Source organism: Sarcophilus harrisii, chromosome 4 (genome assembly GCF_902635505.1).
Source record: "Sarcophilus harrisii chromosome 4, mSarHar1.11, whole genome shotgun sequence".
Lineage (NCBI taxonomy): Eukaryota > Metazoa > Chordata > Mammalia > Dasyuromorphia > Dasyuridae > Sarcophilus > Sarcophilus harrisii.
This window is the reverse complement of record NC_045429.1, coordinates 307,216,275-307,236,144: the sequence shown is the minus strand read 5'-3', so window position 1 is coordinate 307,236,144 and position 19,870 is coordinate 307,216,275. Positions and strand designations below refer to the sequence as shown.

Sequence of the window (19,870 nt, the reverse complement as noted above, 5' to 3'; positions counted from 1 at the left end):
TGGAAGGAGGGGAAGGGCTCTGAGGGATAAAAGATCATCCCAGCAGCCTTCTTCATCTCAGGAGTAGCTCAAGGCCGGTACAAATCACAGGCTGACATGCTACTCTCTGGTCCCCAACACCAGCTCCTTAAACCCTTGGGACCTTTATGAGAAAATGAAAGATAAAGCCATTTTTTCACCAAGTTTTGCCTGAGCTCCCACAATCATACTCGCATCATGTGCACCTGAGACTGACAAGGAAGCAGACAGCTGTGTGTTAGGGTAGCCTAACAGGCTTCTGTAGACCTGCTCGTGACATCTTCCCCCAACACACTCTTCCTTGACTCTAAGGGACTTCATAGTGGAGGTTCAATGGAGTGGGGAGAGGGAGTCAGTTTGTTCAGAGAGTTCTAAGTGGGACGTGGAGCAGTCCTGAGGGAAACAAGGAAGAAGGGCTCAGTTTCCCAAGCAGAGTCTGAAGACGTTTTCATTGTTTTTCCCAATGGCTGTCACCCTCCCACACGGATTCCTTCTCTGTTTTCACCTTCCTTTCTGCGGTAACAACAGGTGTTGCTGAGAGATGCTAGGTTGTATGGTGAATATAGCATTAGAGTCATTCTGTCTCAGACATTGTGTGAAGGGACAAGATGCATAATCTTTGTTTGCCACAATTTCTTCATTGGTAAAATGAAGAGAACAATAGTACCCACCTCTCAAAAGCTGTTGTAAGGATCAAATGAGATAACATATATAGAACTTCTCCTCAAACTTTAAGTTGCCATATAAATGCTAGCAATTGTTATTATCTTAGGGGAAATTGAATTTAAAAGCTGGGGGAAAGATTATGGCCGAAGGTACTCTCTCCCTCCTTAGAGGCCAAGTGCTGCTCCAGCCCCTACCCAGCTCCCAGCTTCCTGAAGAGTGGATAAGAAACTTGATTATCTCTCTCTCAAAATGTGAGTCCTGCTCTGAAGTTTAAAACAGAGATGATTTTTTTAAAACAACTATTGATCGTTCTTCACCTGTCCTGTTACAGGAAACCACCCTCCCTCACCCTACTCTTCTCTTTTCCCCTCCTTCCCTCCTCTCTCTGTTTCTGTCTTTCTCACTCTCTCTCTCCCCCTTTTCCCCTCCTTGCCTCCTCTTTCTCTCTGTCCGTCTCCCTCCCTCTGTCTCTGTCCCCTCCCCCAAGCTGCGCACTAATCTCCCCTGTTGGAACACGAGGTGTACAGTGGGAGTCGGCCGGACTGTTAGTAAGCACGACATTCGCTCATCAGAGTCATTGAGTTACGGCGGAGCCGGGTGCCAGGAGCGGAAAGCCCTCTATACTCAATGCCAACTGCAATTACCTCTCTGTCTGCCAGCCGGCAACAAGGGCTTAACTCTTTGCGTTGTCATGTGGGAGGAAGTAACTGAGGAAGATGGGGAATATGAAAGGGGGGAGGGAGGGCAACTAACTGGGGAAAATTAAGTGCCCCAAATTTAGAAAAGAGAGTTTACTCGACGGTGCACTCCCCTCCACCTCTCACAATCTATGGAGCACAGAGTAATCAACAGCATTGATTGGGCCCCTTCTATGGGACTAGAGCTATGTCAGGCAAGGGATGGCTAGGTGGGCTTGCCACAGCTTTGCCCCTCTCGCGGGGCATGGATTGTTAAGGATGGCACGTCCTGCTCACTGTGACAACCCTCTACCCCCTCCCAGCCCAGGCTGGCACAGATGGGGAGCATCCTTTCTACCAGGGCTACCAAACAGCCTTGTCCCATCTAGAGGGATGTGTATCTCACAACGAAGCCTTAACCCAGATGTGAAACACATTTCCCTAGCAGCTAATTTACCCCTTCCTTCCACACAACCCCCCCCCCCAACCTTTTCTGTCTCTCTGCACATCTGGCTAAAACAATTATTAATGTATCTACTTCTTTCTCCTTCCACATCAGAAGTTTTCTCCTAGGGAGGAGGAGGATGAGGAAGGTTTTGGCCTAGGCCTAGAATTCATTGAGGGGGGAGAGGCTCCCACTAAGAAATGCTTGAAGTCTGTCTCATGTTATACCCAATACTTCCCATTCTAGTCCTGTACTTGTGTCCCCTATGACGGGGGCTTCCTCTTGCTGGCTGTAAAGATCAGCAGGAGTCCAGGGGCATGGGTCATTCACTTGCTCCCACCTTGTTACCCCACAAAACCAAGTACGGAGTACAGAACTCCTCTTTTTCTCTCCCCCCCAATAAGCTGAGACTGCGTGGGGGAGGGGGAAATTCTAGAATTCCTTACCTTCATGGGAGTGGGAGAACCAGATCTGGGAGGTCCCGGAGTGGGGGCCCCGATAGGCCTGATCAGAAGGGGAGGAAGTGGGACCACTGGGGTGTGCAGGGGCAGTGGATCCCAGGCTGCTGGTGAGGAAACTGCCCATGAAAGAAGAAGCTGGAGGATTCCCCATTAGGCGGCTGCTGGCTGTGGACAAAGAAAGGGAGGAAAGGCTTGAGTAGGCAGTCAGCGGCTCTGTTTGGGGTCACCCCCAATGTGGACACGAATCATTCACGGAAAAGTTTCTTCTACAGCTATTCTTTGTAGAGCCCTTCACTAAGAATGGGGGAAGGAGGAGAAAGACCAGTGTTTCCATTCCTGCTGCTGTGGAGTTTACCTTCATGCACTCCTGACCCGGGGACACAGACATGTTCACCCCTACGGGCACTTGTCTGGTCCATTCACTTCAATGTTTATACCAAGTGCAACAGTGGGAAGAACTGGGAATTTGGAGCCTGCCATTAACTACCTCTATGATTTCTGGGCAAGTCACTGTAAAATGACGGAGTTGGACCAGATGACCTTTAAGGTTCTTTCTAGCTCTAACTCCTTGATCCTACAGGATTCATATTCAATCCAATCAAAGATCTACCATTCATGAAGCACTTCCCATTCCTATGTCTGCTCTTCTACAAGTTTATCCAGAAGTCAACAAGTTCATCCCAGAGAGGATGAGCAGCTCTTGGACCTCATCTGGAAAATGGTGTCAGTCTTATTTTCAACTACCCCAAAATCAAAATCTAAGGGGCTTTCTTTCCATGTTAATTCACAGTTGCTGGGAGTCCATCTCCATTACACCAATTATTGACCTTCCTAGTGTCCAGTAGTCTCCTTGGTACAATACAACCTCAAAAATCAGAGATGCCTTGATAGCACACGTATAATCTATGTCAGACTGCTTGCCACCTTGGGGAGAGGAAAGGGAAAGGAAGGAGAAAATTTGAAACTCAAAATCTTATTAAAAACTGATTGTTGAAAATTGTCTTTACATCTAATTATATATATGCACATATACATATTATTTATACTTTTAAAATCCTCACAAAACAGACATGCTTAGCATAGTTCACAGCTTCCACCCTCACTCCAATTCCATTTATTCCTTTATCTGGTCCCAAATTCCCACTCAGCTCACATGGTAGAAAATACACCAGACCAGAAGTCAGTGGGACCTGGAGACTAGAAAAAAAAAGATGGCGTAGAGAGTGGTCATCATGTCAGGGTATGCCATCTCCTAACAGATTTGGGGCAGTTACTTTTTCCCAGTTAGTTGCCCCTCTCTCTCCTTTCATCTTTCTCAGTATTTCCTCCCACATGAAATGGAAAGAGTTCAGCCCTTGTTGCTTTTGGCCATTGTTTCTCTCATTAGATTGTGAGTTACTTGAGGGCAGAGACTATTTATTTTTTCTGTCTTGTATTCCTAGAGTTTAGCACATATAATAAGTACTTAATAAATATCTGTTGATTATCTGACATCAGCTTGTTCCCACTTTCCTTTAGGAAAATATGATTTATTTAGAGATTGCCATAGTGGCCAGCCAAAAAACATGAGGTTGTCACTGTGGAACGAATGGGGAACACCGTGGGGCATCTTTTTGGGTACAGCTAAGATAGTATTCATATCAGCACGTGTGACATGCTCACTCAAGAGAAGGACATGGGGAATCTAGGATAGTTTGATCTCCCTTGGATACCCAACTAATGTATGTGTGTACCAGGGAAAAAGAGCAAGAATGAAGGATGGCCATTAGCGGCTCCCCAGGGCTCAGGTCTTCTCCGGTGTAGAGTAAACCGCAGCAGTGAACAGTACTCAGACTTACCCCACTGTCCTACTCCCTGAAAAGCTGGCATTAGGCCACCAAGCCATTATCCTGATCATCTCAGCTGACATCACTCAGCCAAGTCCTAAATGCTGGAGTCTCAGGAGAGAGAGGCTTCTGGGGAGGGTCTAGCCAGGTAGAAGGGAGCTGTAGGGGATTTTTAACACCAGCTCCCTTACTAGGTATCAGAACTATCCTTCCAGCCAGGGGACAGGAGCAGGCCCATAAGCTTTGCCAGGAGCTTTCTGTCTCTAGGTGAGAAGGTATCAGATTCCCAAGAGCAAATGTACACAAAGTCAGAGTGCCTCCCAGACCAACTGGACTGATTGCTGCTGCTTGGCTTGGCAGGTTTGGTCTCATTACTTTGGTAGGACAGAGATAGTGCCCCTTGGAGTCAGTTCCAGTCTGAAAATCTGAAACCTTTCACTGAACAGGCTGGAATGAGGAGTGTGTCTCCTCAAAGGAAAGGGGAGGGTTTTCATCAATAGAGCATGTAGACTGTTGGGGGCAAGTCCCTTTTGACAACTAACTCTGGGGATCTGTTTATGGAATACTTGGGTCCGGAGTGTGGTGCATATGGGGGGAAGAGAAGGAGAAAGAAAAGGGAAAAGGAGAGAGGAAGGAGTAAGAAAGGAACAGGGAAGAAGAAAGGGAAGTAGAAAGGGAAAGAGGGAGGAAGAAAGGGAAAGAAACCAGAGAGGGAAAAGAATATCTTAAATAGGATTCAATTGATCTGTTTAACAGCATCTTCAATGTTTTACACATATCACACTCTATTACTAGGTTTGAATCCAACTTGTGGAGATTTTTTTTTTGGATCACTTTTAGAGGTACAATTTTCTTGGAGAACAACACAGGTCACTATTTTCCTTTAGATCATAGCAGCACAATCCTATAATCTTTAGTGGCTCTGAGTGAGTTTGTATTACTTCTATGAATTTGGGGAAATTGTTTTAGCCTTTCTGAGCCTTGATTTCCCCAACTGTAAAATAAGAGAGGTTGTGAGCTCTAAAGTCCCTCAGGCCCCTATGGAACCCTGCTCTTACTAGAAGGAACCAGAATGAATGGATTCCTGGAACATTTTCTCAGAATCCTACATCTGGTTTGGCTGCTGTCAATTTAGTGCTGAAGCAAGGGCAAAGGAGCGAGGGGAACCAAGGTGCCCAGCTAGGAGCTGGGGGTAAGGCATAGAGCATATTGCTGGGCAAGTCCAGGCTACAGGAGGAGAAGGATGAGGAATGGACTGGAGTCTGTTTTGGGTGAAGCTGGAAAGCATGTGAAGGTCAGTAGTCAAGTAGAGGCAGAGAGACTGGGACTGCCACCAGCCTGGGCTGGTACAGTTTAAGGGGCTGCCTCCCTGGGTTCTTCCAGCAGAACGTAGGCTGACCTCCTTTAATCCAGCTGTACAGGCCAAGGTGAGTCAGGGAAGTCATTCGGCTGCCTGGGGGCAGGGAATTTATGATGTCTCATCTGGGTCCAGCCCTGAGACCTCAGGAGCTTTTCAGACAGTGGGGTGACTCAACTCTAGAATCTCAGGAGGATGGGAGGAAAGTACAAATATTTGGAAGGATGGAAGGTAAGACTGTGAGAATAGACTTCCAGAGAGCCACAACATGTGAGAGCCAAGAGAATGAGACCAAGAGCCTGAGAAATGCTTTGAGATGGTGTGTTCTCATTTGTGGAGGAGTGGGAAGGTGGAATATCACATGGAAAGAGATAATGTCTATCCCATGTGTGCAGAGCGGGATGGGGGTTGTGGGGGGAGGAGGAGCTTCACCCCATAGTTCCCAAGGTCTCTTACTGACACTGGTTACAGAATAAAAATTGGCTTCTGCTGGAAGATGTGTGTGTGTGTGTGTGTGTGTGTGTGTGTGTGTGTGTGTGTGTAAGAAAGAGGCAGTTAAACATTCCAGTTTCCTGAGGTTAGTATTGATTGTGTGAGTGAATGAGGAACGGGGAGCAAAGGGGAAAGTGTGTGTGAGCTGGCCTGGGAGTGTGGGAATATCATGAGGTTGTCAGGGAGAGAGTGTCAGACAGGGTGTGGGGAGGGAGGAATTGTGGAAGAGCTCATGTGTGGGAGAGCGCGAAGGTGAAAGGGGGGGGGTATGTGAAATGGAGATGAAGGGGTCTGAGAAGAAAATAGAGGAAGTGGGTCCTCAAGACCTGGGGGCGGATGTCCTGAGGAATCTTGCTGGGAGATCCCAGGGATTCCTTGGGGGTAGGGATGGCTCACACTGTATACACGCCCAGACCACATGTGTTTCCAGTCGTGGGTGAAGGATTGGAGAAAAAAAGAAGTATCAGCTTCCTTGGGCTCTGCAGAGACAGGCTATGTGTTGGGGGCGGGGGGAGGGGGAGGAAGGGAACATGAGGGGAGAGAAATAAAGGGAAAGCCTTGGCCCTTGCTCCCTAGCAACTTCCTCCATGGGGATGCCTGTGGGATGAGTGTCAGGGATAGAAACTCACAAGCTTCCTGCTTCATCAACTGGGGCTGGGCCCTAAATCCCAGGGGCAGATCCACCCCCTCATCCCTCTCAGCACAGTCCCTTCCCACCCCTTTTCCACCCAGAGGCAAACAGAAGGGCTTGAATCTTGGTGGGAAGCACCAAAAGTCCAAAAGTCAGGACTGGATGGAGAAAATTTTTTTTTCTCAAGAGTTCAGCCCTGAGAACCCAACACCTTATGCTCTCCCACACGTGGGAGTCCAACCCCAGGCCTCTGAGACCAGGCCTCTGGCTCAAGACGGAGAGACAGTTCAGTTGGCGGAGAGACTAGGGATGTGACAGCAGGGCTGCGGGCAGGGAGCCCGGGTGGGGGTGGGAAGGAGGGATGGTTTTTTAGTTCTTTTCAAACTGTTAGAAACACTGACCCTGGGGACTCTCTAGGAAGGGTGAAGGAGGAGGATACAGGGGGAATCTAGGTGACAGAAAGACAAAAAATGTTTTTAAAAATGGAATGGAGAAATGGAAGAAAGGAACCAGAGAGATGGAGTGTTATCTCCCATGCCCGGGACATTCTCCCTCCTCCACTCTGACTACTGACTTTCCTGGCTTCTTTTAAGCTTCCACTAATATCCAAACTTCTACTGGAAACCCTTTCCCCAATGACCTTTCTTCTGATGGTTATTTCCTATTTATCTTGTATATAGTTTGCTTTGTATATATTATATTCGTTTACATGTTGTTTCTCTCGTCAGATTGTAAGCTCCTTAAAGGCAGGACCTATCTTGTGCCTCTTTTTGTACCCTCAGCACTTTGCACAGTTCTTGGCACTTAATAAATGAGAGGAAAGAAAAAAGGGATCAAAGAAGAGAGGGAAGGAAGAGATACACTGCTATGAAAACGAAGCGTCCAGTGTCATTAAAAGTCTTTTCAGAACAGGACCGACATATAGGAGCACAAGAGCAGACCGGGGATATAGGAATCAGACTAAATCAAAGTTTAATAAATAAATAAATAACCTACTGCTGAATGAGGAGGTGAGGGCTGGTAACATGTGAGACTTTAAAGCCTTCCTTCAATCAGGGAAGATCTTGGAGGGCCAGATAAGAGCACCAAATATAGACAGCAGTGCCCCTAACTAGAAACGCCAACATTTCTAAAGTAATTGGACAGCTAGCCAAAAGCTAGCATGGAGCTACCATGCCCCAGTAAGAGAGACAAGGAGCTCTGAGACTTCTCTGGTGATGATCTCTAATTTACCACATACACATATATGTAGACTACACACAAACTATATAGAATATGTATTATAAATACATAAACTATGTACAAACAAGCATATATATCATATATGTTTGGGTATTCAATAACTACACACAAAATTATGTGTATGTGCACATTGTGTACATATGATATATACTGTGTCATATTTACATATATAATACTTTATGTAGTATGCATATATGATACATAATATACACATAAATTTTAAATGTGTGTCTAATATATACAGGTATAAATCTTATGTATACACAGGACAATATATAAATATATATGTATATATATATACACAGCAGTACATTCTATGTGTGTCTATCTAGTGTGCACATAGTTATTTGTGTGCTGTCTTCTCCTTTAGAAGGGGAGCTCCTTGAGACTTTTAGCTTTCTTTGTATTTCTGTGCTTATTGTCTGGTACAGGGTGCTTATGATGCTTAATAAATGCTTACTGACTTATTTAGAAAAAGTTGCATCTTTCTCTGAGGTGGCAAGAGAGGACATTCGATGTTTCAGCTAAAGGAGGCTGTTTAAAAGTAGCAGGAATCTATGGTGGAACGAAGGTTGGGCTTTTGCAATAGCTGGGTTCAAATCCCAGATTTGACAGTTATTACTCATGTAACACTAGCAAGTCACATAAATTCTCTGCATCTTATTTCCCTCATTTTATTAAATGGGCATAATGACATTGATTCTATCTATCTCACAGTGTTAGGAGCAGAGCATTCTGTAAATGTCTCCTTCAAAAGCCAGGTTCATAGCAAGCCCACTAGTATAGCTGTTAGCTTAGCAAACTTGCTCCAGGGAAGCAATTTTTCCACGTTTCAACCCTAATCCCTTCCTCAAAAAACCTTTCAAAATCCAAAGGCAAGGTGATGTCCAAAAGAGAAAGAGCCTACTGCCTGACCTCAGCCTGTGAGTCCCCACATTTTGGCAAATACATTAGCCTTTGGCTCATGTGCTCACCACAGGAACTTGGAACTTGACTAAAAGCAGCTCTCTATCAGTACATTCCCTTTTCTGCCACCATCAGCCCCCAAACAGTCTGGCCTAACTCGCTTGCAGTCCTTTGGGACCCCTTTCTACAGCCTGTTTCCCAGAAGCCCTCAAGAAGGGGGAAAACCCAAAGCCCTGGAGACACAAAGGCCAGAATAGAGGGAATCATCAGGGGTATGAGGAAAGGAGGACAAGAAGGGGGATCATGTTTATCTCCATTCCCTCCATCCCTGGCCTGGTCAGTTCCTAGTTTTAACCTAGAATATTTTTTGATTAACAGGCAATTCAGAGGTACCAAAGCAGCTGATCCATAGGATAGGTAGAGATGGTAAGAGGAGCTCTGAGAGGAGGATATAACCAGTGTAAAGGAAGAAACAAAATACTGGCTTCCACCTCCAGCAGGGGTCCTTAATCTTTTTTTGTGCCATCACCATAGCAGCTAGCATTTAGATAACACTTTTAGATGTGCAGAACACTGTACATATGTTATCTCATTTGATCATGGACCCTTTTTGCAGTCTGGAGAAGACTTCTCAAAGTAATATATATATATATATATATATATATATATTTTTTTTTTTTTTTTTAAATCATAATTCAAGGAAATGCTAAAGTTTAGTTGGAATTAGTAAAGATCTCCCTCTGCATTTGGGGTGGGAGAAAGGGAGGGTTCTATGGACCCTAGTGGACCCCTAACCTAAAGTCTCATTAGGCCTGATTAACCCTCTCCCACATGCTCCCATGTGACCCCCATAAATGCTATTGATCACAGAGGGATCTCCTCAGAGAGTCTGAACTGCCAAGAAGAAAGACCCAATATATATTAGAACTGACAGAGAGCATCACCAGCTCCTAATTGTCACCTCAAGCAGAGGGGAGAGGGAACTCTAAGGCCCCGTGCCCAGCCTGGCTCCTGGCAGAGCCGTGGGACAGGCAAGGACGGCTGCATTCTCCAGTCTCCAATTCTTTTTCTCTCCTCTGTCCTGTCAGTCACACCAAAAGCCAAACAGTGACTTTCCCTAGCTCTTCTTGAAAACTGGAGGAATCAGATCCAGGACCAGAGCCAGAGGCAGAGAGAGCTTTCCCTGGGCCAAGCAGAGCCGGGAACTTGGCTTCCGGCTTCTTTCCACTTGGCACTCTCCATTCTCTGCTTTGCACTATGGTTAGCAACACAGAAGGGAACTAAGCAAAGGCCCTGAGAGAGGGAGGGATGCAGTCAAAAGTATGGAGAGTAAGCAGGTGATAGAGAATATCCCAATGCTGGATCTGCCAAACTAAGCTTTGGGACAAGAGTCAAGGATTCTGGAACTCGCCATTTTAGGTGATTAGGTGAAGTAACTTATCCTCTCTGAACATCACATTCCTCGTCAGTTAAATGAAGATAATAATACCTTATTTTTTGTGTGTAAACATATTTATACAATTCTCTTGTTGCAAAGGAAAAATCAGAACAAAAAGGAAAGAAAATGAGCAAGGAGACAAAGTGCAAGCAAACAACATCAAAAAGAGTGAAAATGCTATGTTGTGATCCACACTCAGTCCCCACAGTCTTTCTCTGGGTGCAGATGGCTCTTTTCATCACAGGATCATTGGAAGTAGCCTCAATCATCTCATTAAATAACAATACCTTATATCTACAGGGTGTCTTACACTATTCATAGTACTTTTATATTCAGTATCTCACGGTCCTAGACACAACCATGTTGTAAGGTAAAAGAGTCTGCGCATTATTATTCTCAATTTGAGAGGCAATTTTGCAAAAGAGAAAGAGCACAAGCAGAGAACTGGAAAACCCTGCTTCAAATTCTAGCTTTGCTACTTGTGACTGGGCAATTCATGCTACCTGTTTTAAGCCTTGGTATTATCATCTCTAAAATGGGGGTAATGATACTTGTAGCACACATCTCAAAGTTAAGATTGTTTAGAGAAATGTACCTTGCAAACTATAGAGGGCTACACAAAATATGAGCAATTACCAGAGATGGGGATGGCTAGGTGGTTCAGAGGATATAATTCCTGGCTTAGAGTCAGAGGATAGAGTTCCTGGCTTAGAGTTAGGAAGACTCATCTTCCTGAATTCAAATCCAGCCTCAGACACTTTGTAAGATCCCAGGCAAGTCACTTAGTCTCATCTGTAAAATGAGCTAGAAAAGAAAATGGCAATCCACTCCAGTGTCTGTCAAGAAGAGCCCAAATGAGATCATGAAGAATCTGGCGTGACTAAAAATGACTGAACAACATCAAAGATGGGGAAATTAGTTTTAAAACAATCACAAAGTTGTAGTGATGACAGATGAGCTTATATAGAAGAAAGCCTTTGAAAAAAAGTAAGTTTTGATATGTAGACAATAATATAATATTTATATAGTGCTTTCAATGCAAAGAGCTTTACAAATATCTCATTTTAACCTCACAACACCCTTAGGAAGTAGGTACTATTATTATCTCTATTTTACAGATGAGGAAACAGACATAAAAAATATAAACCCTAATCCTTCTCTAGCCCCTTTACCCATCACTCTAACCAATGGCTTACTGCACATGGCAGTGGTTTGTGAGATTCAGGAGATATCATGTCCCTGAAGATATCGTGTCTATTGGAAAATAGGATGGAAGAAGAATTTTCCTTAGCCTGACAACAAAGTATGTATATTTCTGGAATTTCTATCTGAAGAGACAAGGTTTAGAGGAAGGAAGTGCTCAAGAATTAAGATAAAACAAATTTGGAGGTCCAGGTACCCATATACATCAGCCTCACTTCATTTTGGAAATCCTAGTGTTATGTGTTTTTTTTTAAGTCTAACCCCTTATATTTCTCATAGTCTCGAGAGATTAGTCTCTCAAGAGTCTGTATGGTTTGGAAGGGGAGGTTTTGGGTAGGGAATGCTGCGTATACAGTTTGCTAGATGTTTCATTTGTTTTTATTCAATGTTTTATGTCACAAGAAAAAGTTCACCATATATATGAAGGCAATGAAGTATTATTGTTCTATAACGATGAGCAGAGTGATTTCAGAAAAGCCTGGAAAGACCTAGATTATCTGATGCTGAGTGAAACATACAGTACCAAGAGAACACTGTATACAATAAATATTATGTGAGGATTAACTGTGATGGACTTGGTTCTTCTCAACAATAAGGTGATTCAAGACAATTCTAATAGACTTGGGATGGAAAATGACATCTGCATCCTGAGAGGGAACTACAGAGACTGAAGGTGGATAGAAGCATAGTATATTCACTTTTCTTTGCTTTTTTCTTTCTTTCTCAATGTTTTTTCCCCTTTTTTTGATCGGATTTTTCTTATCCAACATGCCAAATATGGAAATATGTTTAAAAGGACTGCACATATTTAATCTATGTCAGATCACTTGCTGTGTTGGGGAGAAGGGAGATAAGGGAGGGAGAAAAATTTAGAACACGAAGTCTTACAAAACTGAATGTTGAAAATTATCTTTACATGTATTTGGAAAAATAAAATAGTATTAAATTTTTAAAAAGGAAAAAGCTAAAAAAGAAAAGTTTCACCATGGAGAAGCAGGGAGGGAGTTCAGAGCTCAGATAAGAAGGAGAATTATTTTTTTTTTTTTTAGAGGCTGTGAAACTATACAAAAAGTGCAGGATTTGTCATTAAGAAAGAACTGCATTGGAATCCTGTGACACTTATTAGTTGTATAACAATGGGCAAGTCACTAAACTTCTCACAGTCCACCCGTTTGCTTGCAAATAAAATGGGGATAATAACAATACCCCACATGACTAGAGAGTGGGTCAAATCAGTAAAAATCAGAAAATATGTTGAAAAGGTCTTTATTTAACAAGGAAGTGGGCTCAGACAAAAGACAAAATGAAAAACAGTTCCAGCCCTCAAGTATTACATTCTGCTTGGTCCTGAACTATATAAAATTAGCTATTTCTTTTCATTGGTGGCTCAATCCTTAGTGCCTTGCTTAAAGCAGAGGCTTGATAACTGTTGGTTTTGACAGAACCCAATCCATGAGTGCTATTTCCCTTTCTTGTCCCTTTACAAAGGGTCCTCCAGGCATATCTTTCCCCTTCAGGTTGTGGTCACTGTGCCTGCTCATGTGAAAGGAAAACTGGCTTATGGGGAGAGGAGTGGAAGGTAAGATAGGGATATCTGCCAGTCTCACCAGTGGCCTAATTCTCAATCTCAACCTTATTCACACCACCAACGGACTTCTTCCACTGGGCTTCTTAGAAGGAGACTATGATCATTCCAAGAAGGTGATAGGTAATGCTTAAAAAACCTTAATTAAGGCACCTGTTGACTGGTAAACTAGGCACTTGGATATGTCCTCAAGTTGATTAGAAACCCTGAAAATCAAGGAGACCTGGGAGCAGGAAGAAATCAAGTGACTAGTAAATAGCAGTAGCTGTCCTGAAACTCTGGCACAAGGTGAATCATAAGCTCAAGATGGCATTGGATTGATTTTTTTTTTTTTTTTTTTTTTTTTTTTTTGCTGAGGCAATTGGGGTTAAATGACTTGCCCAGGATCACACAGCTAGGAAGACACTTGTTAAGTGTCTGAGACAAGATTTGAACTTAGCTCCTCCAAACTTCAGGGCTATATTTTTAACTTTTGAACCATATCTCAAGCCTTTTAATGACATCCCCCTACATCCTATCCCCCACAACTGAAATGAGAGCCCAAGTCCAGTTTCTGTGGATTTTTTCGGCAGCTCTCTAGTTTGATCTATATCTCATAAGAAAGAGGCATTAACAAGCTCCCCAGAAAGGGGAAAAATTAGTTGAAGGAAGATCTGGCCCCACAATCATACAGGTGAGGAAAAGACCTAGAAGAAGGAACTTACAGGGAAAAAGGAGAGAATGTGGGAGGAGGAGTTGGAGAGAGTGAGCAGGAGTTGGGAAAAGAAACAGTGGAAACAAACATTTGTTTTGAGTTAAGTGAGCCACTGAGAGAGCATCCTCCTTTTCTGGAAGCTGTGAAATGGGTTGTTAAAAAAAAGCCTCTTTGCAATTCCTGGCTGCAGACTCCCTGAGAACAGAGCCCTTTCCTTCCTCAAGCTTTGAGCATACACTCCCCAGGCTTCTAGTCTGGCAGCTGACACACACACACACACACACACACACACACCCTCTCTCTCTCCTTCCCACAGCCAATACTCTTGTTTCCTGTCCCAAGACTTCTATTTTTTCTTTTCCCAAAGTACTCAACCTGCCAGAGCCCTAGGCTCTCACAGTTGGAGGAGAGGACTGAAAAGGAGGAGGCTGGGGGAAGAGGAAGTCTCCCTCCCAAGCTCCCCTTTCATTCCCAGGGAGCCACCTGAGGCAGCAGAATAGGCAACAGGAGACACACCTCAGCCTGGGGAAGCCTCTGGGGGGAAGTCCCAGCCTTTCAAAGCTACCTTCAGAGCATCAGGCACAGCCCTAGGGAGGAAGGGGGCCAGAGACTAGAGACCCAGCCAAAAATAACATGAGAGATCCATGGGGGTGAGATGTCTAAATACAAGGGAAAATCACCAATTTTATCCTAAATTTAAAAAATTCCCACAAAGAGAAGAGACAGGAAAGAAGAAAGGATTCACCTTAGTTCTGGGTGAACAGCTCCTCATCCTTGAGAGCTCTAAGGTGGGTGGAATTGGATGAAGTAGAAATGTCTGGAGCAGAATTAGGTGGGGCAGGAATGAGCCGATCATCCTTGATGCGGTTCATCTCTGTCCCCCCAGCCCCACAGCTGTGGCATTAGGCAGACAAGAAACTGCTGTGTGACTGGGGCTGGGAGCCTCCTGCTGTTACATCCCCTGGCCCACTCTTCCAGGGAGATGAATAATTAATTTCTCATTGCAGCCTGGCTCTGAAACTGGGACCATTTAACTCCTTGGAGCAAGTTTCACAGCTGGCCCTCAGAATCTTCCAGTGTGGTCAGTTGGTCAATCAACAATTATTTATTAACCATTGTGCTAAGTTCGAGGGAGCGAAGAAAGACAAATACACTGCTACTACCCTCAGACAGAGGTAACAGGGAGCTCGTGCGATTTACTGAATAAGAGGGGAAGGGGGCTTGACTTTCAGTCAGATCCAAGTTTTTAAGCAAAGCACTTGTGAAGGATAGATTGGAATAGGGAAAGATGAAAGGCAGACAGACTAATTAATTAGTAGGTTATTCTAAAAGTGCGTGTGTTTCTTCAGATCTAGGGAAACTGTGACCATGTTATTTTTACTTTTTTTAAAGATTCAATCCTTCTGTACTTAGTTACTGGGCTGATGATGTTCAGGAGGCCAGAATCAGGTTGAAACAATCAGGGCTGACAAGGCCTTCTGATCATCAAGTCTTCTGTACCAAGAGCTCCTGCTTTAATGGAGGTTAGCAACTGGGAACCCACCCATATGGGTCTTAGATGATGTGATGATCCAGCCTTGAGTGCACAGACCTAGTCTGTATTTCATATTTGTATTCCCAATGCCTGCATGTTGTGAGTGTGGCTGATAAATGTCTGCTGAATTCAAATGGGAAGGGACCAGTCCTAGTTTCCATGGTAGAGATTTAGGGTAGCTCGTTCATGGGATGATTGGTTTAGATTGTGCCCATGATGAGTGAGTAGATGCCTCCCTGAGACAGTGTTGTGTCTCAGTGGGAAGCATCCATCCTCAGAAATGAAAGAAGTAGGCGAATTGTTAGGGGCAGCTGGCCCCCAGAATGATGAGGAATAAAGGGAGAGGGGTGAGAGGGCAGAAGACCAAAGATGAGATGTCACAGCCTCTGGGAAGGAGGCAGATCACAATCAGGGCAGGAGGTTGTTAGGCCACAGGATTTAGGACACAACAATTTCTACCCATGAGGTGCTGCTTCTGTCCAAATTGCTTCCCTCACAAATGGATATTTCCAAGAGTGAAACACAGCAGAAAAAAAAGGAGGATGAGGCAAGATCTATAAAAGTAATAACACAAAAATTGATTAGAAGATAGAGCTCAAACCTGGCACTTCAGAGGCTTTAACCCTATGAGGGATGAAGAAAAAAATAAGAAAGGAACAAATTTAGGTATAGCCCAGGAATTAGACAAGAACAGGCCAGAAGAGAAAAAATGACGGGAACAAAGCAAAGTTAAACTTCTCAGAAAAAGTACAATAAAAGAGAATTAATTAAAATAAGAAGCTGAATGGGAGGAAAGAAGAAAGGTAACATTTTGGATTTACCACTTAACTAGGTGGGTAAAGGGAAGTGACAAAAGAAAAAGAAATAAAGAAAAGAAGAGAAAAATTAGCAATTTAAGCAAAATCCAAGAACTAGAGAACTGGTAGGCAAAAATGCAGTAGGAGAAAGGAAAAGTGCCCATGGGAATAAAATATAATTAAAATGGCTTAAACAAAGTACTGATTTAAAAGGAAGGAGATTTTTTAAAAAGCAATAATAAAGAGACAAATGGAAGAAAACAGAAGTCTTATTATCATAATTTTAAATGTAAAAGGATTCAACAACCCAATAAAATGAAAGAGTGACAGAATATACAATTGTTGGAGAATTTAGAGCTGAATGACCTATGAACATATACATATTTCTTAGCACTACATGGCATCTTTAAAAAACAGACCATTTATTAAGAGACAGAAAAATTACCAGTATAAAAAATATTAAGCAATACAATTAATGACTATGTGAAAGAAAATGAAGAAAAGATGAAATAACATACCAAAATCTGTGGTGCACAAATTATTCCTTAGAGAAAAAATTATAGCCCTGAGAATACACATTTGCAAAATAGCGAAATCTTGAAAATTAAAGAAGAAATGGAGAAGTTAACAATTTCTAGACAAAGCTGGTTCTAAGCCTTTATAGCTAAACTGAGTGAAATGAAGATAGAAGATAATCAAATGAACAAAATAAACAAACACATAAAATACACAAATTAAATTTCTGAAAAGGAAATTGAAAAAAAAACTAAAGGGGCACTAAAAAACTAAAAGAGGGAGGGACTCTGATCCATCTGAATTTTCAGGACAATTTGATCAAAACTTTTAAAAAACAATTGATACCAATGGGCTAAGAAAAAAGTATGCAAGGGGAGGGAGATCTGCCTTTCAAGCATGAAGGATTTCTTTCCTGGGTTCAGTGCAAGCAACCATGTGGAAGCTTGCAAAGAAATGATTTATTAGCAATTAAGATGACTTGGGGGTTTCTGCTGTGTAATAGGAAGCATACTAGTAGACTCTCAAGAAATCCAGTACTAAAAGTTCTCTAATTGGCTATAGAGTCTGAAGAAGTAAATGTCTCAGGGTTTGCACTGCCCATTAATCTCTCTATTTCTATCTCTTTCTGAAGGAGAAAGCTGCATTGAAATCTGGCTCTTAAAGAGAAGGGGAAGGAATTGGAGAGCACAGCCTGGTCTTCCAAAGTCTTACTCTTTTGCATTCTCATCTTAAGTGAATAAAAATTCCAGAAGGATGAGCTTACTCCAGAAATTCAAAGATCCTTTGGGACCATCAGGGACAGCTCCCCGGTATGACTTCTAGCTTCTCAATATCTTCCTGAAATATGGCTCCCAGAATGGAATAATGAATTCTAAAAGTGTTAGGAGTAGAGATCAAGAGCCTACCCAAAGAAATAAAAGAAAGAAGAAATGGTTCCTTACTGTAGAAAAGAACTGGAACCAAAAGCGGGATCCATTAATTATGGAATGGATGGACAAATTACATCACATAATAGTTTAATTATTATACCTTAAGAAATGATGACTGGGGACAGAGGAACCTAGGAAAACTTGAATAACTGATACAGAGTGAAGGGAACAGAATGAGAACAATGACTATATACAATGACTACAGCATTTTAATAAAGAACTGTGAAAAACTTAGAGACTAAACAATAACCAATCATAGCTCCATAGGACTGATGTTGAATCATGTTTTCCACTTGGCAAGTCCATCTAGTGATGGACTAGAAGAGAATATAGAATGAGTATAGAATGAGTCTTATGTTTTCAAGCTGCACTTAGTCTTATGAGATTTTAATAAGGAGGAAGGGCATTTTATGGAAGGTAGTGGTTTTAAAAAATTAGGAAAGGCAAGTGAAGAGCATCAACAAAACACTGTAAAAGCTTGCATAAAGGAGCAGTAGAAAGATGGGTATATAGATAAACAGGGCAGTGTTGGTACTACCATGTTAAATTTGATATATACATTAAAAATCAGTTGTATCTAACAGACATTCATGATACCACATATAATTTTTTCTGTTCTTTTATAATGAAATGTTCATGATATGTTTATGATGTATGTAAAGTCCATGGTATGTTTGTGATGTACATAAAGTTCATAATAACACAAAGCAAAATAAATATATGAGTGTATATATATATGTATACACACACACACACACACACACACGAATTAAAAGGCTGACTTTCTGAAAGGCAAAGCTAAAGCTAAACAAACTAGGACAAGGTGACCCAGATCTTTCTCCCAGTACCTTTCCCCATCCTAGAATTTTACATGGGAATAATTTTTATTCCTCCCTCACCAATTACTGAGTCTTGGAGTTAACTGTTACTAGATATTGCTTTCCCCCCAGCATTACCCATCTTTAAAGTCACCTCTTAAGAGGCAAACTTCAAGGCCCCACCTTACTATATGAGTTTCTTTCCCACAGATTCCTCTTCATCTGCTTCCCCTAATGCAACTCTTGAACACAAGAGTTCAGCTATCTGGGCCATCAACTACCAAGGACTTTCTCATTCATTTATCCATGTATTCATTCAAAACATATTTTTAAGTTCCTACTTTATGCTAGGCGTTGAGGGAAATACAATTCAATTTAACAAACATTTATTAGGTCCCTACTATGTTGCTTGGGATATAATGACAAAAATGAAGTTCTTGCCCTTGAGCTAACATTCTATAAAACATGCCATATATCATAGAATTTCTAGTCCAGTAGGAGGGAATGACATAAATATGGACAACTATAATACAATGTTATGTGATAAGGATACTAGAAACATGTGAAATACAATGTGGGGTGGGGGGGAATCAATGAAGGATTCAAGGAGGAGGTGACATTTCCATTGGCTAGGATGGATAGGAATTTAGTAAATGAAGAGAAGAAAGGGTAGAAAATCTAGGTATATTAAAAATGTGAACTAAGACATCACTGAGGAAATAGGATGGCATTGGGTATGTCTTGGGGATTGAAAGTTGGACAGTTTGGTTGAAGCATATTAAGGACTATGCACATTATATTGGATTTAACACATATTTCTACTGTTTAACATATATTAGATTACTTACCATCTAAGGGAGGGGGTGGGGGGAAGTTGGAACACAAGGTTTTGCAAGGGTTAATGTTGAAACATTATGCATGCATATGTTTTGAAAATAAAAAGCTTTAATTTAAAAAAAGAAAACCCTATACATATAATAAATGTTGCTCCCATTCTATAAATGAGAAGATTGGGGTTGGGATACAGAAGAAGATTCGTATCCTTCTACAGCTAGTAAACAGTCAGAAGTAGGATTTAAACTCTAATTTTAACACATCTGGAGTGCCGGGTTCAGTTCTGGAAGCCATGTTTCAAAAAGATATTAATAAGGTAGAAAACACAGAAGAGAAACCAGAACCTCAAGATCCCAGCATATTATCCCTCTACTAGGAGGTTGGGCCTGCTATAGGCATAGGCTAGGGATAGGCAGTGTAATGAAATGGAGAGAGTGTTGGAAGTCAGGAATAGCTGGGCTCAGATGTCACCTCCAACACAAGCTACAAGAGTGGGTAACCACTTATTGGTCATATTGTAGGAAAAACTCTTATCCAAGTAATGTCGGCCTAGATACCTTCTGAGGTCCCTTCTAACTCTGAGATCCTGTGAATTCTTTACAGTATATATAATATAATAAATATAACATATAATAATAATATAATATAAAATAATGCTGCCAATCAATCAGTCACTCAATGGGCACTGGCTAGAGTACCTAGAGGGCGGAGATAGAAAAGTGAAACAGTTTCTGCTCCCAAGGAGTCTACAATTCATTGGGGAAGTAAATATGTACACAAAATGTGTGTGTGTGTGTGTGT

The 19,870-nt window shown here is 42.2% G+C and overlaps 1 protein-coding gene across 3 annotated transcripts in view; it reads right to left on the bottom strand.

Annotated features, from left to right (window-relative positions):
- Positions 1-19,870, bottom strand: part of BAHCC1 (BAH domain and coiled-coil containing 1) — a 171,630-nt gene that overhangs the window by 73,663 nt on the left and 78,097 nt on the right. For all 3 annotated transcript variants that reach the window (XM_031965625.1, XM_031965624.1, XM_031965626.1), the window contains exon 3: positions 2,253-2,432. In XM_031965625.1, the coding sequence (XP_031821485.1) occupies positions 2,253-2,432 (180 nt within the window). The remainder of the gene's footprint in view (positions 1-2,252; positions 2,433-19,870) is intronic.